The sequence below is a fragment of the Sciurus carolinensis genome, chromosome 18 (genome assembly GCF_902686445.1).
Source record: "Sciurus carolinensis chromosome 18, mSciCar1.2, whole genome shotgun sequence".
In the NCBI taxonomy this organism is placed as follows: domain Eukaryota; kingdom Metazoa; phylum Chordata; class Mammalia; order Rodentia; family Sciuridae; genus Sciurus; species Sciurus carolinensis.
Genome location: NC_062230.1, coordinates 10,000,736 through 10,027,573, shown reverse-complemented (window position 1 = coordinate 10,027,573; position 26,838 = coordinate 10,000,736). Strand labels below are relative to the sequence as shown.

The window sequence follows — 26,838 nt, the reverse complement described above, 5'->3', positions numbered from 1 at the left end:
TGCTTACCTGTGTGTGTGGCTCTGTTTTAGGCTTCATGCTCTCTTTTGTTAGTTGATCAGTCTGTTCCTTTGTCTCAGTCTTAACTGTGATGGCTTCATATTAACATGATCTGCGTATTTTCTCACCCTGTAGGTCCTCACTTCTCTCTCTCTCAATAGTGTCCTTTGGTGAATAAGAGTTCTTAATTTTGGTGCACTCCAAATCATCTTGTTTTTCTTTGGATAACTTGAGATTTTGGTGTCATATTTAAGAACCGTTGTCAAATCCAAGGTCATGAAGATTTTCCTCTTTATCTTCTATAGAACTTATAGTTTTAGCTCATGAATTTAGGTCATTTTGCTCCTTAATTTAGGTCTTTAGTCCATTTTGACTTAATTTTTTTTGTATGGTGTAGGGTAAGGGTCTAGCTTAATTCTTTTACATGTGGTTATCCACTTGCCCCAATAACAATGTTTGAAGACATTGTCCTTTCTCCATTGAATTTTCTTGGCACACCTTTGGAAAATAAATTTATCATATTTGTTTAGATTCATTTCTGGACTCTTAATTATATTCCATTGGTTGGTATGCCTGTCCTTATCCCATTACAACATTGTTTTGATTACTGTAGCTTTTATTTTGTAGTAAGTTTTGAAATGGAGAAGAGTGAGTCCTCCAATTTTCTCTTTCGAGATTCTTTTAGTTATTTTGAATTCCTTGCAATTACATATAAATTTTATAATTAACTTTTCCATTTCTACAAAATAGGCCATTGAAATTTGATAGGAATTATTATTTTGGTATACCATTTTGATTCCTTTCTCATTCCCTTTTGAATATGTTTTTCACATATTTTCTTAGTGGACATGAAAGATTACATGTTAACATTCTAAATTTATAACAATTGAGTTTAAATTGATAATCAGCTTCAGTAGCAAACAAAAACTCTGCTTCTGTACAGCCCTTTCCCTCCCTTTACATCGTTACATTGTATATTGTTACACATTTTGTGCCTACTTCTTTTTTTTAAAGCATTCCTATTTTAAATCATGTAGGAAATAGAGGAGCAATATAAATCATACAAGAACATTACCATCTTATTTACCTACTTAGGTTTACTGGAGATCGTTATTTCTTTTAAAAGAGCCTTTTAATGTTTGTTCTAGGTCAGGTATACTAGAAACAAACTCCTTAACATTTATCTGAGAATATTTTATATCTTAATTTCTCCTGTTTGTTCATTGTCTCTCTCCATTTCTCTCCCTCTCGCCTCCTCTTTCCCCTTCACTCGCCCTCTGTCCCCTGGGGATTGAACTAAGGATCACTGTACTCCTGAGCTCCAGACCCAGCCCACCACCTTTTTTGGAGACAAGGTCTTCCTGAGTTGTGGAGGCTGGCCTTAAACTTGTGATCCTCCTGTCTCAACCTCGCAAGTCACTAGTATTATAGGCATATGCCACTGCACCTGGCTGTTTTTCATTTTTGAAAGATAGTTTTGCCAGATATGGAATTCTTGATTCGTGGATCTTTTCTTTCACCACTTCTATCTGTGAGCTCACTGCCTTCTGATTTCCATAGTTTCTGATAAATAATTGACTGTTCATCTCATTGAAGATTCTGTCTCATGGTGAGTTGTTTCTCTCTTACTGCTTATACAGTTCTCTATCTCTGGGTAGAGTTTGATTTAATGTGTATTGGTGATGATCTCTTTGAGTTTAATATTACTTGGAGTTTATGGAGCTTCTTGGATATGTAGATGCATATCCTTTAGTAGGAATGGGACATTTTCTACCATTGTCTTCAATTATTTTTTTCTCTTTGTCATTCTTCTGGGACTCCCATTAGGTCTATATTGGTCCTGTTGATATTGTCCCCACACTAGAGTTTTTGGATCAGAAAAAACAGAGCGAGGTATTATAGAATCAGACAGAAGGCTAATTCAAAAATATTGTCCATATTAAGACTTAAAATTGTTTTGGCTTTATTAGGGGTTTATTTGGTTTTGTTTTGGTACCAGGGATTGAACTCGGGATGCTTAACACACTGAGCCTCATCCTCAGCCCTTTTTATGATTTTATTTTGAGACAGGGTCTTGGTAAGTTGCTTAGGGCCTTGGTAAGTTGCTGAGGCTGGCTTTGAACTTTTGATCCTCCTGCATCAGCCTCCTGAGTTGCTAGGATTACAGACAGACATGTGCCACAGCACCCGGTTTTATTAGTTTTAAAGAGGTGTTTTATGTATTTGTTTCTACCTTTAGTAGCACAAGCGTTAAATTTGTGTTAGAATTTGTACTTATGTATTTAATACTTATTTTTAGTTAGATATTTATATTTTAAATGTTTTTTTCTCTACAGAAGGTTTGAAGTCTCAAGTTGCCCGCCACAGCCTAAACTATATACAGGAAATTGGAAATGGCTGGTTCGGAAAGGTATAATGTTTTTCACTTTGATTTTTTCCCCCTCTTGTTTATACAGTTTAGAATTTAAAGTTAATTTTGAATTGAATTGTGTGACATTCCACTTTCTCCATAGACACTATAGTATGCATAGAGGTTGCTTTTTGTCCATAAAACTGCATGGGAATGCAGGTTGCAGCATTCCTGGGTATGTGACTCTTTCAGAAGATTGTCTAACATTCAGACTGCTATAACAAAATGCCATAAACTGGGTAACTTAAAAACAACAGAAATTTATTTTTCACACTTCTGGAGTCTGGGAAGTGCCTTCTGATTTGGCATCTGGTGAAGAAGGCCTGTTTTCTGATTCATAGATGGCACCTTCACACTGTTCTCACCTGGTAGAAAGGGCGAGGCGACTCTTGGGAGCCTTTTTTTTTTTTTAAAGAGGATCTTGCTACATTGCCCAAGCTCATCCTCAGTTCCTGGGCTTAAGTAGTCCTCCTGCCTCAGCCTCCTGAGTAGCTGGGGGATTGCAGATACATGCCACTACACCCAGCTGGATTCTCTTTCAGAAGGACAGTAAACTAGTTCTTCCTGAAATCCCTGCCTTATAATAGTCTCACATTAGGAATTTCGGGACACAAACATTCACACCTGAGGGGGAAAGAAAAAAAAAATTTAAATATATTTTTAGTCTTTAGGTTTTTTGGTAGGTGGACACAATACCTTTATTTTATTTTTATGTGATGCTGAGGATCAAATCCAGGGCTTCGTGTGTACTAGGTGAGCGCGCTCCCAATGAGCTACAACCCCAGCCCATTTTATTTTTTTTAAACCCTATCAAGAGACTTTTCTAATTGTTAGCATAAGAACAGTAAGAAGAGAAGGGACCTGGACTTTTAGAAACTTTTTATCCTTCTCAGAGTAAATTATTATTTTCTTCTCTCCCTTCTCTCTTTCCCCTTTCTTGTTTCTTCCCTTCCCCTTGTGGCTTCTAAATCACTGAAGAACTGTAGACACAGACAGTGCACGCAGCTGGAGACTTTGACTTTTACTCTCAGTGAAGTAGGGATTGCTCTGGTGTTTTGTTTTTTTTTTTTTTTTGTGGTGCTGGGGATCGAACCCAGGGCCTTGTGCTTGCAAGGCAAGCACTCTACCGACTGAGCTATCTCCCCAGCCCAAGACTGCTTTTTTGTGTGTGGTACTGGGGATTGAACCCAGGGCCTTGCTCTGGTGTTGACAGATGAGTGACATGATCTGACTTACCTTTTCAAAGGAACACTGTAGTGGGTAGTCTATGGAGGGCCAAGGTTAAAGCAGAGATATTGGTTAGAAGGCTGCCATGAGCATCCAGGGAGAGACCCAGTCATACCTGATCCTGGGTGATAGCACTGGGGATGGTGAGAAAGGGAGGAACCCAGGTAGCTGTGGGATTGGGCCTGATAACTGGGAGAATGGATTTCCCTCCAGCTGGAGTATGAGAAAGACAACAGGAGGAGCAGGTATGGAGGAGGAAGTCAGGAGTTCTTTTTTGGATAAGTAAGGTGTGAGATGGCTTTTAGACATCTAAGTGGTGCTAGCAAATAGGCAGCTGGGAATGCAGATCAAGTTCAAGAGGGAGGTTCTAGGCCATAGATAGATGGATAGATAGATAGATAGATAGATAGATTGATAGGTAGATAGAAGAACTCAATACATAGATGGTCTTTAAAGCAGTGAGTCTAGCTGAAATTACTTCAAAATGAAAAACGGGGAGAAGCATAAGGACTGAGCCCTGAGATTGTGTAGCGGGGAGAGGTTGGTGCATTTGGGGAACCAACAAAGGAACTTAGAGGAGTCCCCCAGCAAGTAGGGAGAGGCACATTCTAAAAGTGGGATGAAGAGGAATTCCCGGAACATCAGTTGATCAGTTGTAGCAAATGCTGTGGCTTGCCAAGTAAGATGCAGACTTTAAGGTCTAGGATTCAGCAGTGTGAGGCCCTTGGTGTGTTGGAAAGAAACTGTTTATGGGGAATAGCAGTGACATATCCTTAAAAACAATGAGTTCAAGAGAGGAAGAGGAGACAAAGTGCATTTGACAACTTTCTTGGGGGATTTGTTCTAAAAAGTAGCAGAGAACTGGAGTGGTAAGTTGTTTGGGGACATCCAGAGGGCCAAGGAAAGGTTTCGTGATTTTTATTTATTATCATTATGTTTGTAGGATGGGCAGCATGTTTATGTGGAGGGAGGACACTGACAGTGCAGGAGATGAGAGTAATTGTAGGAGCAAAGTCATTAATGAACAGGAGGTCAGGGGTCAGTAGCATGGTTGGGGGATTTGGTCTTAGGAGCAGAGGCGGTCTCTCTCTTGAAATGGGGCAGAAGCAGAGCATGAGGACGTAGGTGCAGGTACATGGGGTAGTGGTACGATAAGGAGGTGCCCTTGTGATAGTTGTCTCAGTGGGTTAGGAGGCCACTATCTCCCTTGAAAGGGAGGAGTGAAAAGATGTGTTGAAAGTTTGAAGGAGAAGGTGTGAGAGCCATCTAGGAAAGTGCATCCGCTCAGGAGGTATAGGGACATGGTGGGCAGCTCTCGGGACCACCACAAATTTGAAATGGGAGCTGTCATCGTGCTGGTGTTTTCCTCTATATTTGAGACTGGCAGTTTACTTCAGCACTGTGGTTTGGCTAAGCTGATGCACTTCAGAGAGAAGGCAAAGGAGTAGCGAAGGTGAAGGAGGTGAGAGAGGGTGGGAGCAGGGGAGGCCGCCAGTGGAAACTGGTACTGTCAATGGATTCGCAGAGTCGGTGTGGAAGCAGGTAAGCTGGGAATAAAGGGCCTGGTAGAGGAGGGGCAGAATCCAAGGTTGGGGAATAACTGTTAGCTAGGTGTAGATCCCTGGAAGTGATTGCTGAAATTGTAGAAGTGAAGTACAAGAACTGAGAGGCCAGGTGTTGAATGACTTGGCCCTGCACAGTGTACACCAGGAAGGCCGAGAGAGGAAGACTGGCACTGGTGAGGTTGTTACAGTGGCCCGCTGTTATTCCTTCCCCCCTTTTTTAAAATTTATGTCTTATGATATGCTTATTATACTTGCATAAACTATTTAAAACAAAGAATGTGACTTAGTTAATTTTTAGAATTTCTTGTTTTCTTTACTTTTCTGCCCTTTTATTCCTGATAAACACATTGAGTTCTGTTCAAGATGTTACTGTTTTCAGGCAGTAAAATAGACATAATCTATTTTATAGAAATTTTTTTAAAAAGTTCTCTTAAAGGAAGTCATTTAGTTTTGATAATTCTCTAGAAATAATAAAAGCCTTTTACTTCGTCATCATTTTAAGTTGGTAAAATATGGTATTTTTTAGTGCTTTTGCACTAACCTGTGTTGTATTTAATATTTCTCTTGTAGCTAGTTCTTACATGAGGTAGCTCATTCTTACTTTGCATTCTGATAATTTCAGTGAAGTGTTTTTTATGTGTGTTTTGGCTGAAGATTTGGTACAAGAGGAGGGCCTGGTATCATTGGAATACCATGGATTTTTTAAAAATTTTAGTGCAGTGATTGTACATTGGCTAGCTGTCAGTTAACTTCCTTGTGTTTACAATAGGCTAAATATCAATCTAGTTCAAAATGTTCTGAGAAACATTTGAGTTATGTTTGAAATGAACTTATAAATTGCTTTTCTGTAATGTCATGGTTTATTTCCATAAAAATACAATGAATTTTTTAAATGAACAGAAAAGATATATGTGTGAAATATATGAATGTTGTAAATTTCTAATGAATAGTTTAAATTGGCCCTTTTAGTGAAGAAAAATACTTGAGTTTTCTACGCTTTTTGTGAGATGGTATATAAAGTAGTAGAAAACCATCTTTGCTTGATTTGTTGATTCTCGTTTTTTCCATTTCCTGGTTAATGAGACATGCTTTTTTACCATTTTGATGTAACTAACAAAAAAACCTGTTATTTGATTTTAGGTCCTTCTTGGGGAGATTTACACAGGTACCAGTGTGGCAAGAGTAATAGTGAAGGAGTTAAAAGCAAGTGCAAGCCCCAAAGAACAAGATGTTTTTTTGAAAAATGGAGAACCTTACTAGTAAGTAAGCCTTACATTTGTCCTGTAAATAATCTGTGGTCTTTTTAAAATCAAGAGTTTAGCCAGGCACAGTGGTACACTCCTATAATCCCAGGTACTCAGGACACTGAGGCAGGAGCATCACAAGTTCAAGACCAGCCTCAGCAACTTAGCGAGACCATATCTCAAAACACAAATGGCTGGGGGTGTAACCCTGTGGTAGAGTGCCCCTAGGTTCATCCCTGGTAACCTGCCTTCCCTACCACACACACAAAGGGGAAAAAAAAAATCAACTGTTTAAAACTGCTTTGGGGTTTCTGCCTTCATACATTCTAAATAAGACCCTAAGACCTCAGAGTCTCACTAAACCCCAGATGTCCACATTTCAATTGAAAAATCACTATTCATTCTAAGAGGCAAGGAAACTCAACTTGAATAAGATAAAGACACTGACATTGAGATGATGGAGTGGCAAGAATTATCTGGCAAGGATTTTAAAGCACTTCAGGGATATGCAACACACTAGAAACAAATGGGAAAAAGGCAGAGTCTCAGCAAACAAATGAAGAAGACCTCAGTGGAAATTATAGAACTGAAAAATAAACTGCAATTTTAAACTTAGTGAATGAGGGCTGGCGATATAGCCCAGTTGGTAGAGTGCTCTCCTTGCCTGCCCAAGGCCCTGGGTCCTAATCCCCAGCACCACAAAATAACAAAAACTTAGTGAATGATCTCAGCAGCAGAGTACGGAGGACAGAGGAAAGAAACAGTGAAGTCGAAGATAAAATAATAAGTATTGCCCAATTTAAGAAAATAGACTTAAAAAAAAAATCAAGCCTCAGGGACATTGAGAATTATAACAAAAAAATTTAACATTCATGCCATAGATGTCCCAGAATGAAAAGAGAAAAGGCTGAAAAGGTATTCAAAGAAATAATGGCTAAAAATTTCCCAAATTTGGAAAAGACAAAACTTATCAATTCAAGAGCAAGTCCTAAACAGGATAAACCCAAACTTTTTTGAAAACTAAAGACAAAAGCTGTTAATAGTGAAGAAGCTGCACCTTACCGAGAGAGGAAACTCAGCTTGAAACCCTGGAGGCCAGAAGAAACAGGATGGCATTTTTCAAGTGCTAAAAGATATGAACTGTGAAATTACATGTCCAGAGAAGATGTGTTAGGAATGAAGAGAATATCAGCCCATTGTCAATCAAAGGAAAGCTAAAAGAGATTATTAGCAGCAAACTTACCCTAAAAGAAAGTCAAAGAAATTTTTCTAAAGAAATAAATACTACATTTGGAATGTTTAATGGTGAAAGAATGAATGCTTTTACCCTCTTGTTCAGGACAACACATGGATATTTGCTCTTAACTGCTGTTATTCAGCATAGTACCAGAAATTCTTGCCAACTCACTAGAGCTAGAAAAGAAAATAAAGGCATATGGATCAGAAAGGAAAACAAAAGTGTCTTTATTTGTAGATGACATGATGTTTTATGTAGAAAATCCCAAGGAATCTACACAAAGGTCTTCCAGAACTAGGTTGCAAAATATAAGATAACATAAAAAAATCATTTTGTGACTGGAATGTAAATCAGTGAGAGAGTGTTTGCCTAGCATGCTTCAGGCCCTGAGTTTAATCCCATGCACTGCCAAAACAGTTTTAAAAGTCAATTTTGTTTCTATAAACTAGCCATGAATGTGTGAAAACCAAAATTGGATGTGGTGGTACACACTTGTAATCCCAGTGACTTGGGAGTCTAAGGCCAGAGGATCCCAAGTTGAAGGTCCTCTTCAACATTTACCAAGACTCTTGACTTAAAATAAAAATAAAAAGAGTTGGGGGGCTGGGGATATAGCTCAGTTGGTAGAGTGCTTGCCTCGCATGCACAAGGTCCTGGGTTCAATACCCAGCACCACAAAAAAAAAAAAAAAAAAAAAGGGTTGGTGATATAGCTCAGTGGTAAAGTGCCCCTGTGTTCAATGCCTAGTGCCAATATTAATAATAATAACATTTAATAATGTTTACACTTGCATAAAAGTAAATACCTGGGTACATGTATAGGACTTGTATGTTGAAAACTACAAACAACTGATAAAATAATTCAAAGATCTAAATAAATGGAGAAACAGACCACGTCCATGGATTGAAAGACTCAATGTAGTGAGGTTGTCAGTTCTTCACAAACTGATATATAAGTCATTGCATTTCCTATCAAAATCTCATTAAGATTTTTCATACTTACATATAAGGTAATTATAAGGTTATATATAAGGTTATATGCTCACTTCAGCAGCATATTTACTAAAAATAGGAATGATTCAGGAAGAGTAGCATGGCCCCAGGTACAAGGATGACATGCAAATTTGTTTCTAAAGCAAAAGGGAAAAAAAAAAAAACTTACAAAAACCAGAGGGGCTAGAATAGCTAAAAGAAGAATGAGAATATTTAATAAAGTTGGAACAATCATCTACTCAATTTCAAGACCTCTTACTGTGAGAGGGATAGACAAATGGAACAGAACAGAATCTAGTAATAGCCCTCTCGTGCCTGGTTCAAGTGTGGTCACCCAAAGTTTGGTAGAAGCATGAAGCAGCTTTTGAAGAAAGGATGACCTTTATAGTACCTGGGGCTGAAGCAGCTGGGTGTTTGTAGGGAGAAAAGATTCTCATGCACAAGTTAATTCAATGTGGTCCATAGTTTAAAATGTAAAAAATAAAACTCTTAAGAATTTAGAACGTAGCATAGGAGAAAATCTTTAAGATTTAGAACTTAATCAGGAGTTTTTAGACATGACACCAAAAATATCCTTAAAGGAAAAAAAATCTGTAAATTGTGTCATCAAATTTATAAACTTCTGTTTTATGAAAGTGCCTGGTGTTATGGTTTGTATGTGAGGTGTCCCCCAAAAGCTCACGTGTGAGGCAGTGCAAGAAGGTTCAGAGGAGAAATGATTGGGTTATAAGAGTCCTAACCCAATCACTGAATTAATCTCCTGTTAGGGATTGAGTGGTAATTAAAATGGTAGTGTGTGGCTGGAGAAGGTGGGAATTGGGGTGTGACTTTGGGGTATATATTTGTATCTGGCAAGTGGATCCCTCTCTTGGCTTCTTGATCATCATGTGAGCTGCTTCCCTCTGCCACACTCTTCCACCATGATGTCCTGCCTCACCTTGAGCCTGAGAAATAGAGCCAGCCTTCTATGGACTAAGACCTCTGAAACTGTGAGCCCTCAAATAAACTTTTCCTCCTTTACAATTGTTCTGGATGGATCTTTTTAGTCACAGCAGTGAAATAACTGTTGAACACACCTGGTAAGAGGATGAAAAGACCAGATATAGACTGGAAGAAAATACTTTGTGTCAGCAAACCACATAGCTGACAGTAGGACTCATCTAGAATTTATAACAAACTCTCATAACTCAACAGGAAAAAAAAAAATAAAAAGCAACAACAATCCAATTATAACATCAAAAGAGATTGAGAAACATTTTACCAAAGAGTATGTATGTTTGGATAGCAAGTTACCACATGAAAAGACATTGAGTATCACTGGCTACTAAAGTAATTAAGATCACAATTAATTACAATTAATTAAGATTGAGATATCACTTCATACCTGTTAGAGAAGCTAAAGTGAAAATGTAGTGACAATACCTAATGCTGGGAAGATGTGGAGAAACTAGACTTCATATATTGCTCGGGGTGTATACACAGTTGTCCTCAGCATTCGAGGAGATCGGTTCCAGTACCCCAACCCCCGGGATACCAAATTCTGAGGATGCTCATGTCCTTTACCTAAAATGACAAAGAATATTTGAATATACCTTATGCGTGTCCTCATGTATATTTTAAATCATCTCTAAATGACATATTCAATTCTGTTTACAGTTGTGATAATGTATTTTTTTAAGTATTAATGGCAAGAAAAAGTCCATACATATCCAGTAGAGACTCAATTTTTTCTGCAGATATTTTCAATCCTTGGTTGTGTGTGTGATGTACAGCCTGTGAATATGGAGGACTTATATATACATGGAGAGGTTTATTTTGAGGAATTGGTTCATGCATTTGTGAGTGTTGACAAGTTCAAAATCTACAGTGTGGCCAGCAGGGTGGAGACCCAGGAAGAACTGATGTCAGGGTTCAAGGCTGTCTGCTACAGAATTCCTTCTTCCGTGGAGAGAGTATTCTTTTTTCTACAAGGGCTTCAGCTGAATGGATGAGGCCCACTGACATGGAGGGACCTACTTCACTGAGAGTCGACTGATTTAAATGATAATCTCATCCAAAAACACCTTCTCAGAATAATGTTTGACCAAATATCTGGGCACCATTGCCCAGCCAAACTGATAAATAAAATTAACCATTACCTCACATAACCCAGAAGCTATATACACCTGGGCGTTTATTCCAGACAAATGAAAATTTAATGTCTACTCAACAACCTTTCTGTGAGAGTTCATAGCAGCTTTATTTGTATTAGCAAAAAATTGGAAAAATGACAGTATCCCTCAGTAGATGAATGGGTAAACAAACAGTGGGTCATCCATACCATGTATTAGTGCCCAGCGATCAAAAGGAATCAACTGCTGATGGGTACCGCAGCTTAGATGATCTCAAGGGGATTATATTGAGTAAAAAAAATCAATCTCAAAGGACCACGTACCATATATTTCCATTTATATAATACAGGTTGAGCATCTCTAATCAGAAATCCAAAATGTTACTAAATCTGAAACTTTCAGAGTACCAAGTATGAGCTACAGGTGGAAAATTCCACACCTAACCGTATGACAGTTGCAGGTTGTGTGTATAGTGAATGTATATGAACCATAAATGAATCTTTTGTTGACACTTAAGTCTTACTGGGTATATGCAGATATTCTAAACTTTAAAGAAATTAGAAACACCCCTGGTCCCAGCTATTTTGGATAAGGAATGCTTGACCTATATTTCTATAATGAGAACCTTCTAGAAATGGAAGACAGATTAATAGTTGCTAGGGGACAAAAATGGGTTGTGTGGGGCAGATCTGTGTGCTGATGGACTATTCTGTATCTCTTTTGAGGTGGTAGTCACAAGAATTTGCTCATGTGACCTGGCGGGGAGCTGTGTGCACATGACACTTCATTACAAGGCAGTTTCCTGGTTTTGCTGTTGTACTGTAGGTGATTTGTCAGGTGTACCAGTGCAGGACACTGGGTGAGGGGTACTAGACCTCTTACACTGACTTTGCAGTTTCCTATAAACTCATATTTGTTCAGAATGAGTATTTAAAAAATTATTTTGAACTGTCTTTTATTTTACTTTATTTTTCTTTTGGAAAAATTATTTTCCAGAAAGAGTTTGCATATGCTGTGGAAATTTATGGAAATTGTGTATAGACTAGACAGCCACAGGAGAGACTTGAATTATTTAATATTTGGATAGAAATGCTTTATGAATTTATGTATTTGTCTGCCTTCCTTTTAAATGCTGCCTCAGAATATTTTCTCTAAACTGAAATTACTGAAGACAAATATTATGTTGGGAGTTCATTTTTTTAATTTGAGAAAATACTTGTTTTTGAATTATTTAATCGTTAGGTAATAGTCTGCATCTGTTTCATATAATCCTTATGTGATCTTTTTACTTTGTCATCCTGTATTTAAATCATTATGGTTGTTAAAGTTGAATTACTATTTAAACAATTTTTGAAGCATGCTTCCTGATGAGTAATACCGTGAATTTTATTTTTGCTAGTATTCTTCAGCATCCAAATATTCTTCAGTGTGTTGGACAGTGTGTAGAAGCCATTCCCTATCTTTTGGTGTTTGAGTTCTGCGACTTGGTAAGTTTTTAATAGAGATTTCAGTTGAAGGTTTAAAGAGTTATATCTACATGTTTTTTTTTTTTTTTTTTTTTCCTTCTTCTTATTCATTCTTTCTTTCTTGTTTTTCTTTTTCCTTTTGCTGTACTGGGGGTGGAACAAGGGGTGCTTTACTACTGAGCTCTATCCCTAGTTGATTTGGTTTTGAGTCAGGGTCTTGCCAAGTTTTGAGGCTGGCCTTGAACTTGCCATCCTCTTACCTAGCCTCCCAAGTCCCTGAGATTAAAGGTGTGCACCTCCACACCTGGCAATCAGGTGTTTTTGACAGATATAAATGGTGGATTTGGGGCTGCTTTCATGTCTGTCCTTTATTTGAAGAATTTGTGATGCACTGACTCCTTACCTTTGGTAATTGTGTTCACTGACACCTATATGAGTGTTCTGTTATACTCCATGCCCTGTGCTGAGCTCTTCACTCACAGTACCATATTTCATAATAACAGACCCCTGAGCGAGGTATGAACAGTTGTCCAAACTTTATTTATGATTAAAATAAAGCTCAGTGAGTTTACGAAAATGTTGTGTATCAAGTATTTGACTGAATCAGAGCTCGAGGTCTTCACTTCAACCAGACATTTAAAATTTTAATTTCCCACATTGAGGAAGCCCAAGAATACTCCTGCCAATAGAACACCCACAATCTCTCAGTTGTTGAAAATAGTGAATGTATATGACTTTAATATTTTTAAAAATTTAGATAAATATATTATCTTAAGTATTTCTTAGCATGGTAATATTACAGAGATTTTTAGTTGGAAAGATTGGTCTTTTGTACATTTTGTGAATCATTTTAATAGCAATTTCTACATGAAAATTTCCTATAAACATCTTTTCTCCTGTGCGGAATATTTCATCTTTTCTCAAACCTATTTTTAACACATAATTGTTATTTTTCCAAAAACAGTGGAAGATGTTAATTGAATTTTCTAGGTTTTAATTGATTTCTTTGTATCATCTCAGTTTTCAGAACATTTAAGCTTCTTGGCTGTGCACAGAAACTTGGGAGTCCCCAAAATAAATCCCCAGTTAATTCAGATAGCATTTCCTGTGGTTACAGTAGAAAGAGTGCAATAAACATTGTGAATTTTTGCTTTAATTCCTACATGAGATTTGAATATTTCTCTCATTGGCAGAAGTGGTTAATTCCAAAGGAAAATCAGTTAGTAAGCTTGACATATTAGCTTTTTTTTTAATTCTGCCATAGTGACCCTTGAGTCCCCATGGCTGCACTTACAACCATAAAGTGGTTCTCGCTCTGCTCCCATGTTGGCTCTTGGTCAGCTGCAGCTCTGTTCCAGGCAACAGTCAGTGCTTTTTGCCTCTAAATGCTGGTGTGTGCACATATACAAACGTGTATTCTGGTATTGTTTTGTATGGCGGTGTGATGGGGCCTTGGGTTCAAGTTCATGAGGTTCAAATCTCCTATACCCTTTTGATTTTTTTTTTTTTTTTGAGGGGGTAAAAGGGTTTGAATCAATTTTCTGTTCTTTAATAAGAGAGTCATATTAAATTCTCCCACCTTGATTGTGAATTTTCCTTATAATTTTGGCCATTCTTATACATTTTGATTCTTTGTTGTGGAAGGGATTCAGATTTATGATGATTTTTATATGACTTTAAGTTTTTATCATTGTGGTGTGGCTCTCTTTAAGGTTAAAAGCATTACTAACAACACAGACTGTTGTTGCTGATATTAATCTAGTTATGCCAGCATTCCATTGGGCAGAGTTCACCTGTTTGGTTAGGTTCATGTTTGTTAATCCATTTTTGTCTAGTTTACATCTCTCATAAATAGCTTTTTAAAATTTTTATTAATCTGGCAATCTTGGTCACTTAAAATGGAACATGTAGTTCATTTACATTTATTATAGTTAGGTAGTTGGTAAATTCTCTACCTATTTCTGTTATTCTTCCTTCCTCTACCAATTTTTCTTTTTTGCCACTTTTTTTTTTTTCCTCACGCAAGAGATTTTATTAAGCAGACAGGCAGAGTGTCTGCCCACAGAGTGAGAGAGAGAGAAAGTGAGTGAGTGAAAGTCAGAATAAGAGTGAGAGAGAGAGTGAGGAGGAGAGAGAGGGAGAATGCTGGGGGAGCTGTTCTTAAGTTTTTGGATTCTTGATTTTTCTTGTTTCAGTTTTCCCCATCTACTAGTTTGAATTTTAGTAACTCTTGATTTTGTGCGTGGCTATACTAGAAATTGTAACATGCATACTGAACTTTGCAAAGTCTAGAATTAACCAATATTTTAACCCTGCCCCAAGGAAACCAAAACCTCATAGAGGACTCACTTTCTATGAGGAGAGCTGGAATTAAACCTACTTCTTTGGGCCATCCCATGATGGAGGGTGTTTGTGCCCTGAATAGTTATTGTAATAGGACAGTACCAGACTCTCCCAGATACAGAGGTAGAATGCATTGTCCTCTAGGTCTCACGTAGAAGGGACAGACATTGTAAGGTATTGAGTAGTACTTAAAAACGAAGAGAAAGGAGTTCTCGGTGGTGTTCTGTGTTAATTATCTCAGTGTGATCAGAGCTGTAATATTGTGTTCCTAGGTTATCGTGATATGCAAACAGCTTCCTTTTCATGTAGCTCTGGTGGCCCCCATAATAGATGATCCCAGTGCGACAGAGCACTGAGTAAAAATCTGCACCACCAAATACACCCATGTGTGAGGATAGATCTGCTTGTCAGAAGTCCACGTTTCTTTGATGTTGAGCATGCCACCTTTGCTCCCTAAGTTCCCAGTGTTGATTATAAGTGACAGTTGAAATACACTCTTTGTGACTGAACATAACAGGAATATCATAGGAATCAGCACCTTTTTAAAGTATCACCTGTTTCTGGGCTAATTGAGGGTTTATAAAACCTCAGACATTTTATTTTGGCTTTTTTTTCTTTGATATTGGATATTGAACCCAGAAGCACTCTACCTCCAAGCTACTTTCCCAGCCCTTTTTATTTTTTATTTATTTTATTTTTTGGTACAGGGGATTGAACCCAGGGACTCTTAACCACTGAGCCACACAGCTACACAACCTTTGGTTTTTTTTTTTGTTTGTTTGTTGTTTTGTTTCTGGGTTTTTTGTTTTTGTTTTTGTTTTTTTGAGACAGGGTGTCACTAAATTCCCTAGGATCTGGCTAAATTGCTAAGACTGACTTTGAACTTGAGATTCTCCTGCCTCAACTTCCCACGTCTCTGGGATTACAGGCATGTGCCACCATGCCCGACTTTATTTTTTGTTTTGAGATAGGGGCTTGCTAAGTTGCTGGGGCTGTCTTTGAACTCCTGCCTCAACCTCCTGAGTCTCTGAGATTATAGCCATGGACCACTGTGCCTGGTCCATTCCTGAAAGTTTTATGGTTGTTTTTTTTCCTGGAATGGTAAAATACATCTGTTTTCCCCTGAATGAGTTCAAGAGATGTATTTTGTTTTAGTGCTGTTTTAATTTAGTTTTTATTGAAGCTGCTTATTCTAGTGTGTGTGTGTGTGAGAGAGAGATGGGGATTGAACCCAGAGCCAAGCACTCTACCAATTGAGCTATGTCCCCAGTCCTGCTTTTTTTTTTGGGGAAGTAGTAATTTAACTTGCTTTATAAAGAAACACTTAAAACATAGCCAAATACATACCTCCTTTACACTTACCATAAATGATCCAGTATTGACAAAATTCTAGAGTATTCTTTGTATCTCTATCACTGTGTAGACATTATTTTTATGAAAATATAACAAATATGTATGTTCTTTGTTAACAATCTTGTAAAATCCCCCCCAATACTTAACAGATCTCAAATTTTAAAATATACACCAGTATATTTAAGTATCCAGGTACTTGAAATAAGTGTTCAAAGCATATTAATGTACTTAGATTTGTTGAACTTAAATACTTTGGGGTAAAGATTACATATACAACCCTCCAGAATAACAAATTAGTTTTATTGAAACTTCTTTTACATGAGTCATCTAAGTCACAGAGGGAACTTTCACTCCTACAGGCTGATCAACACTAAAATTTTAAAAACAGTCATTGTTCCTCAAAAAACTAAAAATAGAACTACCATATAGTCCAGCATTTCCACTTTTGGGGATAGTCCCAGAGAAGTGAAAGTGGAATGGATGCTTGCACACCCATGTTCAGAGCAGGATTATTCATAGTGGCCAGGAGATGGAAGCAACCCAGGTGTCCGCTCATGGAGCAGTAGGTAAACAAATGTGGGTATATACAGGCAGTGGAATATTATTTAGCCTTAAAAAGGAAGAAAATTCTAACACATGCTACAGCGTAGATGAAGCATGAGAACATTCCGCTAAATGAAATAAACCAGATGCAAAAAGACAAGTACTATGTGACTCCTCTTATAGGGAGGACCCTAGAACAGTCAAATTCATAGAGACAGAAGGTAGAAGGCAGACTGGTTGTCAAGGGAGTTGAATAGTTGTTTAATGGATGCAGAGTTTCCATGTTGCAAGATTAAAAAGTACTGTAGGTGGACTGTAGCCATATCGCACAACAGTGTGAATGTACTAATACTATGGAACGTACAACTTAGAAATGGCTGAGCTGATAGATTTTTTATGTTAAGCATTTATTACCATATATTTTAAGAAAACCTACTAGTTAAGGTGCTATAGGTGTTATCTGTGCTATGAGGAGGCTCATATGCCCTTTGGGAATCTTTGGTCATTGTGTGACATGACAGTTCCATACCAGGGTGAAGCCTGTTAACCTCGGTTCCCTCCAGCTTGCCCAGCAGTGAGAGGGCACTTTTATCTCCATGGGCCAGCTTCATGCTCACACCCCTAGCCCTGGAAAACCTCAAAAGGAACAGGTTCTTCAGCAGCAAGGATGCGTCACTGACCAGGTCACTGGCCCTGAAGTCTACCTACTCTGGGATCAACTTGTGCAGAGACTAGAGAAGCAGTTACGTGGTGTTGCCCACTGAGCTGAAGAGGGCACCCGCCTGCAGACTGCAGGATGTCCCCAGGACACAACAGGGCCTCTCTTGGACACTTAGCCCTGCTCCCAGCCTGCACGACCAGAACCTGCCCAGAAACAGGCCAGCCCAAACAGAGTAGCATCATCCAAGGCAGGGACTGCCCTCTAGCCACCATCCAAGGGTCAGAGAGGGCAGTGGTCCCAGGTCTGTCATGAGCTGCGGCAGCCACAGTGAAAGGACCAGCTGCCTCCAGTGTCTTTGTCACAGTGCAGCCATCTCCCAAGGGGAAAGGAGAGAATATTTCCACACTTAAGCAATTCTGTATAAAACAGACCATCATCCTGATTTTAGAAAGCTTGGAATTATTTTGAAAGTGAATAAAACTTCTGCCAAGTGAGTTTGGTAGCTGGTCTGCAGCACTGGTGTGTAGTGCAGACGGAGCGTGTCATGAAATGAGGTAGTAGTGATGGCTGCAGGGTGTCGTGTGTACCCTGCTGGCGGAACAGGCACACAGCGCCTCACAGCGGTGTCCGGGCGGTGGGGTTGTTCGGTTAGGATCACTCATTCAGCACAAAAATGTCGAACCTATATGGAGCTGCAAGAGCTGTGCTTAGTGTTTGGTGCTTGGTGCTTGGTGCTTGGTGCTCGATGCTCAGGAGTCGTGAGCATGGTCCCTGCCCGGCTGCCGCCAGGTGTGCTTATTTAACCTCCATAAGCCTCAGTGTAGATACCTGTAAATTTTCACCCATGAAATAACATGGTGAATAAAATTACTGAACCCAGAAAGTGTTCTGTAAATGGTAGTTATTTTCACTTGCTTAATTGACAATAATTACTTATTAAATAAAGGTTCGAACAGCTAATGACAACACTGCTGCTGAGACTCCACTCAGTCTCCAAGTAAACACGCCAGTGTGCTGACAGAAAAAGTACACTGAAAGTGAGGTTTTTTGGGTTTTGTTTTGTTTTTTGGATTTTTTCGAGGTGCTGAGGATTGAACTTAGAGCCTCACACTTGACAGGCAATGCCCTATCACTGAGCCATACCCCCAGCCCTTCAAACAAAGGCTTGCTTAGAATGCACAAAAGTATAGAAATTCTAACTGCTGTGGTTGGGAGGCTTTGCACAGAAATTGGCATTTGCTCTGAGTGTTGGAAGGTGAGTGGGTGAACTCTTTAGGCAGGAAAGGATGGCAGCTGCAGCAGGGGCCAGGCTTGGAAGTGTGGGAACAATAGGTGACCTGGCCACTGAAACATGGAGACTTGGGGCAGGGGCATGGTGCCATGGTGGGTGAGGCAGGTTGGGCCTGCTGGGAAGGATCAGGTGGAAGGCTGGGAGATGACCATGCTGGAGACCAGACTGCATGCTGAAATGGTAAGAAGAGTGGAGGTGAACTTTCTTCCTAGTCAACAGTTCTCCATCACCAGACTGCAGAGCAAGGGTGATCATATTGTGTTTGCAAGGGTCTGTTCTTGAGTGTGGTGTTCTTATTTCCTGTACTGTGTTCAGACTAACGCAGTGAGTGAATTTCTGAAAGCAATCAGTTAGCAGTGGCCAGATGAGAGTAGGAGAGAAGTCTGCTTGGTATTTGATGTGCCCCGCATTCCTCTGGAATTTGCCTTCCTCAGGCTGGTGAAGAGCAGGTGACTGGCTGGGCAGAATCAAGGGGCACTAAAGGCTCAGAGCTTTTAGACCTGGAAGGAAATCTGAGTTGCTGGTTTCGTGGGGTGTAGGGAGGAAGATTCCTGCCTTGGGTGACGCTGCTCTACCCAGGTGCTATGTCAGCCTCGGGCATTGTGTTGGGACTGTATTACTCATCACAAGTGTCGCCTGACGGCTGGGTGAGGTAGGAGCCTGAGTCAGATGAAGGGACTTGTGGAAGAATCCTGTCCAGGTCTGCATGTCCTCAGGTCCTGTTTCTAATTGTCCTTTATGCATGTGACTTGCCCGAGGGCTTGTATTATTAGTACTAAAGTGGGGGTTTTAACTAGTGGCTGATTCTGTCCTGTGCCCTCTGCACAGAAAATGCCTCATTAGTTCAGTCTCTTGTTTATAACTATAGTCATGAATCCCATGCTCCAGGGACTCTTCCAGATGCTGAGCATACAGAGGAACGACATGTCCCTTACCCTATGGAGATCACTTAGAAAAGCAGGGACATGAAGTCACAGTGCGGAGGACAGAGGAGCAGGTGATCATTGTCTGACTTGGAGCCAGCAGATGGATGCTTGTGCTTACTGCCAGTATCCCTATCAGGCTTGAGAGTGGGGGTGTGGGGTGACCAGGTGGGGAGGGCATATTCCCAGTCCCCGGCCTGGCCCTATTCTGGTGCCTGTCAGGGACCTTTCCCCTCCCATGCCTAGCTGTTAGTTGGGACAGCACAGTCTGGCCCTCTGTGATAGGCAGACCTGGCTGCTTGTGGCCAGGCCTTTCACTGCCTACCCTGCTGCTTACCTCATGCCACCCCAGCATTGCTTCCTAATACTGTTCCACCAGCTTCCTGTGACCACCCTGCTCCCTCCTGTCATTGCAGTGACAACTCTCACTGCTCACAGCACCTTTGTGCAGCCCAGAGCAGGAGCACAGGGTGGAGGTGCTGTTGTAACAGGCGTCTTGGCACCTTGGCTTCCCTGGTGCTCCCGGCTGGGCTGCCTGGGCCCTGGTCAGGATCTGTGGCTGCACTGTACAGCACAGCAGCCAGCCCTGTGGGACTGGGATGCGGCTTGGCTGGATGGTGTACTGTGACCTATAAAATGCTTATCAGATTTTAAAGTCTTAGTCCAAAAAAGAAAGATAAAATTGTTTTGTTATTTTTTGGTTTTGTTTTGTTTCTTATTTTGGACTTGGGATTGAATTCAGGGCCTCACAGGTGTTGGCAAGTGTTCTATCACCCAGCTATATCCCCAGCCCTTTTCTTTTTTCTTCTTTCATTTTCTTTTCTGGTACTGGGGATAGCACCTAAGGGAGCTCTAACTCTGAGCTGCATCCCCAACCCTTCTTCAAAATGTTTTGTTTTGAGACAGAATCTTGCTCAGTTACCTAGGCTTACCTCACACTTGAGATCCTTCTGCTTCAGCATCCCAAGTAACTGAAATTATAGGCATGTGCCATCATGCCTGGCCCAACTTCAGTAATTTTTAAATGTTGATTACATGTAAAAATAATATATTGGATTTATTGGGTCAAGTAAAGTATATTACGAAAGTTACATTTACCTGCTTTAAAAAAATTTTTTTTTAGTTATAGATGGACACAATACCTTTATTTTATTTATCCATTTTTATGTGGTGCTGATAATCAAACCCAGTGCCCCACATCTGCTAGGCAAGTGCTCTACCACTGAGCCACAACCCCAGCCCACATTTACCTGCTTTTTATTTCCTTATGATTTTGGTATTGCCACTAGAATTTAAAATTGTCTCTCTGTTAGCATTGTGTTTCTGTGGAATGGCAGTGCTCTGTGATGGATCTCTGTGGAAACACCCTCTGAGATGTGGGTGACAACTTTGAGTTTTAAAATAATTTAGATCCCCTGTTCTTTTTGGCGGGGGGCGTGGCGAGGGGTACTGGGGATTGAACACAGGGGCACTTAACCACTGAGCCACATCCCCAGCCCTTTTTTGTATTTTGTTTAATGACAGGTTCTTGCTGGGTTGCTCAGGGTTTCGCTAAGTCACTGAGGCTAGCTTTGAGCTCGCAATCCTCCTTCCTCAGCCTCCCAAGCTGCTGGGATTCCAGGCATTTGCCACCTCACCCAGCTCACACCCCCTGTCCTTGATGTAAATATATTGTATTGCCCTATGAAGGCATAACTTTAAACACAATCAGATTTGTACTTGCTTAAAATAAAAATAATAGTATTTTCCCAAATTGTCTTTGGCTAAGTTTAATATACAGAGTAATGAAGTAATGAAAAAATTTAAAGCCCAATAAAAGTTTGAAATTACAGATTTATTCCTAAGTTCATTATTATTCGACTTCAATTAAAATGGTAGGATGCTGGACATGGTGGTGCACGCCTGTAATCCCAGCTGCTCGGGAATCTGAAGGAGGAGGATCGTGAGTTCAAAACCAGCCTCTGCAACTTAGTGAGGCTCTAAGCAACTCAGTGAAACCCTCTCTCTAAATAAAATATGAGAAAGGACTGGGGATGTGACTTTTTGGATAAGTGCCCCTGAGTTCAGTTCCCAATAAACAATACACACACACACACACACACACACACACACAAATGCTGGGATGAACTGCTTTGGGGAAATGATCATCTCATCTTAATCTGGGGTTGTCATTTGAACTTCTCTGAGTCCTTTCTTCTTCCTCCCACTCAGTAAGCAGATGTTGTTGAATGTGCTGTGTACCCAGCACTGCTGTGCTGTTCTTTAGTTTCAAAAAACAGTAAGAAACTGGCCAGAACCCAGCCGTGTCCTTCTTCTAGTGGGGGGGACAGGCCAAAAATATACAGAACTTCAGGGAATAACCAGGGTAACTCATGACTTTTTGCTGCCCAGGTGGGAGTAGGAAGTCCTCTCTGGCTGTCATAGGAATGCCGTCAGGTGGGGTGTGCTTTGGGCCAGCATGACAGTGTGGCCCTGTGAAGGTAGTCTGGTTCTGAGTTCATTTTGAAAATAGGTGTAGGACTTGCTGATGGGTTGAAGGTGGGGTCTCGTGACAAAGAAGACTAACAATGACATCTTTGATTCAATTGTGATCTGCTGGAAAACAGTGCAGCAGATTGGCAGTTTTATGCTGGACGTGTCTGACTTGAGGTGCCTCTCAGATGCACAGGGAGGGAACGCACAGGTTTGGAGATGAGGAGCTGGGCCAGAGAGTATGTGAGGCATGGCCTCTGGTGCCATGGGGTAGATAAAATCCCACAGAGGTGTCCATGCCTTGAGGACCACAAGCTGAGCCCCAGGGCATGTGGCACTTCCAAGTCCCTGAGAAGAGGAAGACTCAGTGAAAGACACTGGAAAGGAGGGACTTTGATACAGGAAGAAACTCAGGAAAGGTTGTCCCAAAGCCAGGAGAAGATGACATTTGGAGATGGAAGGAAGGGGCCCCTGCTTTGTTATGCTGGTGTTTAGAGGAGGCATCGTTTGGGTGTGGAGGAGAGCAGTGGTTGAAAGTGTGTAGGGGCTCAGGAGATGGAGCCAGAGCAGCCAGGCCTCCCAGAAGTTTGTCCAGGAAGAGGAATAGGAGGTAGCAGGAGAGGAGCTGGAACAGGAGGAAGACAAGTTGTTCTTTTGTTGGATTTGCCTGACAAGTATTTCAGCAGTAAAGAGCTGAGACATGATGAATTACCGAGGACATTGAGTTGAGAAGGCACAAACAAGGGTAATAATCCCTGGTGACAAAGGAGATTTGCGGGTGTGGGAGATGTATGTGAGGCACGGCCTGTGGATGGAGGCTTGGCGGGGCTCAGTGAGGTTTCGCTTCTTCAGCGGATACCCAGCATGGCACTGTTCTTTCTTCTTTTTGTTAAATTTTATTGAAAAGTTATAAGTTTCCCCTAAAATCATTTTAAATTTATGATGATAATTTCTCATCATAAAGATATTTATTTGTTGAATTTTTATATTGTATTGAAATCAATTCATTGCTCTCATTGTCCTGCAAGGGGAAAAAAAATAGATAAAACCCTGCTGGCCTTTTGTGTTAGAATTTATGAGCTCATTCCAAGAAGCCCTTACAAGTTGCTTGGTTTGTCTGTTCTTAATGTAGCCCTTTGCTGCCACCTAGTGGCAGAGATTTTTCTTTTGAAATTTTTTTTTTTTTTTTTTTTTTTGCGGGGTGGTGGGGAAGGAGCTGAGATTTTTTTTTTTTTGGGTGCTGGGGATCGAACCCAGGGCCTTGTGCTTACAAAGCAAGTACTCTACCAACTGAGCTAAATCCCCAGCCCCGAGAAATTTTTAAAAACTGAATAAAGGAAATGTAATTAAATTCCAAATACATTGCTGTTCTTGGTGGGGTTTTTCTTTAAATAAAAGACCAAAGTAATAATCCATGTGTACTTATCAAGCACCATTAAAATATAAATAAAACAAAGCGGATACATAAATAAAGTTGTTTGCTTTGATAGAGTAGATTAATATAAAAATCTTTATAGTGATTAAAAGTTGTATGCTGATTTTTTTCTTTTAAACTGTGGTGCCAGGGGGCTGAGGAGATAGTTCAGTTGGTAGAGTGCTTGCCTTGTAAGCACAAGGCCCTGGGTTTTATCCCCAGCACCAAAAAAAATAAAAAAAAATAAACTATGGTGCCAGGAGAGCTCTCTAGAACGTGGAATGAACCATGGATCCCATATAACCCATCATGAGTCACCCCTGTGAGGAGCAGTAATCTGGCTGGGTTGAGGAGCCTGTGACTTTGATGTTAATTTTTCATTCCCTGGTCAAAGATATTTTGGCCTAGACTGTGGTGACCTTCTCTATTCTTAAGTGAAATCTTCTCTCTATAATGTTCCCATGAAATTTGGAAGTAGGATATTAGGAGAGAAGACAGTTAAAGAACAGTGAGTGGCAATGAATCTACTTTAGATAACCTTGAAAAATAGCTTCATGGCCAGAGTGACTTGTGACACCACTTGCCAGCAGCTACTCTTTGTGTTGGGAATTGGCTAGACACAGCACCATATAATCATACTTTCATGTGAGGATTAGTTTTTCCTTTGGTGGCTGTTGCTGCAGCAAAAGGTTTAGGTAAAAGATTTTAAGTCGCCATTTCTTGTTGGTAACATCAGTAGACTCATGCTTTGTTCACGTTTACTTTCTAGTTGGGCTACCTTTTAAGAATTTCTTTAGACCCAGGCATGTGGCACACGCCTGTGATCGCCTGTGATCCCAGCTGCTCAGCACACTGAGGCAGGAGGATTGTAAGTTCAAAGCCAGCTTCAGCAATTTGACGAGGCCCTGAGCAACTTAGCAAGACCCTGTCTCAAAATATAAAATAAAAAGGGCTGGGGATGTGACTCAGTGATTGAGTACCATGGGTTCAGTCCCTAGTACCAGAGGAAACAAACAAGAATCCCATTAGCTGTAGGTCTGGAGTTGTTTACCAGAATTTTTCTGAGTTCACTTGTTATCTATATCTTCCTGAGGATGGAAGTTTTCCTTGACCAACTAAATGGCACATTTCTTATAACTTTTATAAACTCCTCCCAGGATAAAATTTTAAAACCCAATATTCCTTTATCAACATTTGTCCACGTTTAACACTAAGTACATTCTAATGTAACTTCTTGGTCCACGCCAAGAATCTGCCTTTGTTTCCACTCCCAGTTTCAGTGATATTTGCACAAGTGATAATATTGATAGTGACTCTCCCTACCACTTGGGCTTTTGAGCATTGTGCCAAGCACCCGCTAGGGTTTTTTGCACTGGTTACCTGTGGCACACACTTCTTAGAACTGCACACATTTTCCAGGTACGGAATTGAGGCTTAGGGACGTTAAATTTGCTCAAGACAGCAGAGCTAATAGATGGCTAGAATGTGCTTCTACTTTTCAGTTACCAACTAGTCAAGAGAATTCTACCTTAGCAGGTGAATTAAATCAGTATGCAGATTTAATCAATTTGTTTTCTAGAAATGAACATGGAATAAGTTAATGTCCAACACATCAATTTGTGGGCTCAGGGAAGCAGCACCCTCCACTGGCTCCACCCTGCACACCAGCCAACATTGCTCTCCCCCTCAGACTTCTCTCCAAACCTGTCATTTTATCCTTTTGTTCCCATTGCACTACTCCAGAGGAGAAATAGACATCTTTCTTTTGTTTCCTGTAAGAAATATATGCCCCTTTGTCCAGGTTAGTAGGCTCTATTCAGCAGTGGGAGGCAGGAATTAAATCACATCAGTAAGTATTTGATTATGTTGTATACTCCCCAAGCCAGTATGGTCGCACACACCTGTAATCCCAGCTACTCAGGAGGCTGAGGTAGGAGGATTGCAAGTTTGAGCCCAGCCTTGGAAACTTAGCAAGATCCTATCTCAAAAGTAAAAAGACTGGGGGTGTAACTCAGTGTTAGAGCAACCCTGGGTTCAGTCCTCAGTACCCCCCAAAAAGTGTGCTCCCCCAGAAGGTAGACATGCCATCATGAAGTAAAGATGGGTGACCCAGGGCAGTTGCACAGAATAGCCAAGGTGTTCAATGTGGAATGTGTGTCAGATGCCTGACTGGGATTTGTTCCTTTTCCTGCCCAGGCTGCTGTCCTCTGAATAGCCTTATTAGCTTGGTAAGTATTTTGGAGTGGCCAGAATGTTCTTTCTCACAGTGGTCTCTGGGCAGCACAGGATCCTTGGGAAGGAAGCTGGGGGAGACCTGCATAGTGTCTTCTGCACTGAGCAGACTTCCCCTTCCCTCCTTCATCTTTGTCGTCTTCTCTTCTCTGTTGGATCGCTGGTGCTTCAAAGGTGAAAGGGCTAACTGACCACCTGTCTCCTACAAATCTGAAGTCATGCAGTCAAATGACACCATTCCTTTCATTCTCCACATCACCCCTTGGTTCCTGGAAACTTCTAGACTTCTGCACTGCACTTAGTTTACATTCTGCGTAATTACAAATTTGTGTTTATTTACTGTTTTGCTTTATGTGTTTACATTTTAAAACTCTTAGTTAGACTGACCCTAAGAGCATAACCATGTCCTGTACTTTTGGAATACTGGGTTGTACTTACTATTTGTAATTCGAAGCTTCTTCAGTCCAAGGTTCTTCATTAAGTGCAAACCTCAGTAGCTCTTGGTAAGTGACTTTGATAGTGAGTGTCAGCTAAAGCACACGTCTGGATGCTGGTTTGTTTGAATGATGCTCCTTGACACTCACATGAGCTGGTTTTTTGCAGGGTGATCTGAAAGCTTACCTGCGCAATGAGCAAGAGCACATGCGGGGGGACTCACAGACCATGCTGCTGCAGAGGATGGCATGCGAGATTGCTGCGGGGCTGGCGGCCATGCACAAGCTGCACTTCCTGCACAGGTGGGTGTGGCTGGGCACAAGCGCTTCTCACACATCACTAGTGTTGTGACCAGAGAGGCTGTGCAGTTTGTGAAAAGGCACTATGGAAGGAGGACAGGTTGTGGAGTAAACCTTGGCTTAAACAAGTAGAAGCCATCTGTTCTTCCCAGTGTCCAAGTAAAGGTTGAGTTGGGTTTCATTAAACCAATACTAGTGAATAAATGATCTTAATACAGCTTAAGGTTTGGAAATTATTTCCAAAATTTCAAAGAATGTAAAAAAGCATACATGCCACAGAGTAGGGAATAAACAGACCCAGTCTCCCTTATGACATCTTGCTTGCTGCATCCTTTTCATGTCACCTCTAGGCTTCTGATTGTACCTGCTAGACACAGTATGCCCCAGTTCACACCCCAGTGCAAGACCAATAGCATCTTTTCATAGAAGGTCATAGTATTGGCGTCTCACCATTTAAAGGGTTGGCTTAAAGGTGCCAACTCAGAAGCAGAGGGTGTCGTGGCCTTGGATCTGGAGGCCTGTCCTCGTGGCCAGGGTAGACGTGGTCAGGCACTGTGTGAGCAGTGCAGTGATCCAAGTAACATTTCTGTTGAAAACTTTCAAGGACCCTGTGTGAAATAAC

General features: G+C 40.6%; 1 protein-coding gene across 3 annotated transcripts in view; it reads left to right on the top strand.

Annotated features, from left to right (window-relative positions):
* Lmtk2 (lemur tyrosine kinase 2) overlaps positions 1–26,838 on the top strand; it is an 88,879-nt gene that overhangs the window by 30,509 nt on the left and 31,532 nt on the right. For 2 of the 3 annotated variants that reach the window (XM_047533361.1, XM_047533360.1), the window contains exons 4-7: positions 2,335–2,408; positions 6,341–6,459; positions 12,184–12,271; positions 26,086–26,219. In XM_047533361.1, coding sequence (XP_047389317.1) covers positions 2,335–2,408; positions 6,341–6,459; positions 12,184–12,271; positions 26,086–26,219 — 415 coding nt within the window. Of the gene's footprint in view, positions 1–2,334; positions 2,409–6,340; positions 6,460–12,183; positions 12,272–25,446; positions 25,479–26,085; positions 26,220–26,838 lie in introns of those variants that run through there. The other variant, XM_047533362.1, reaches the window with a different exon arrangement.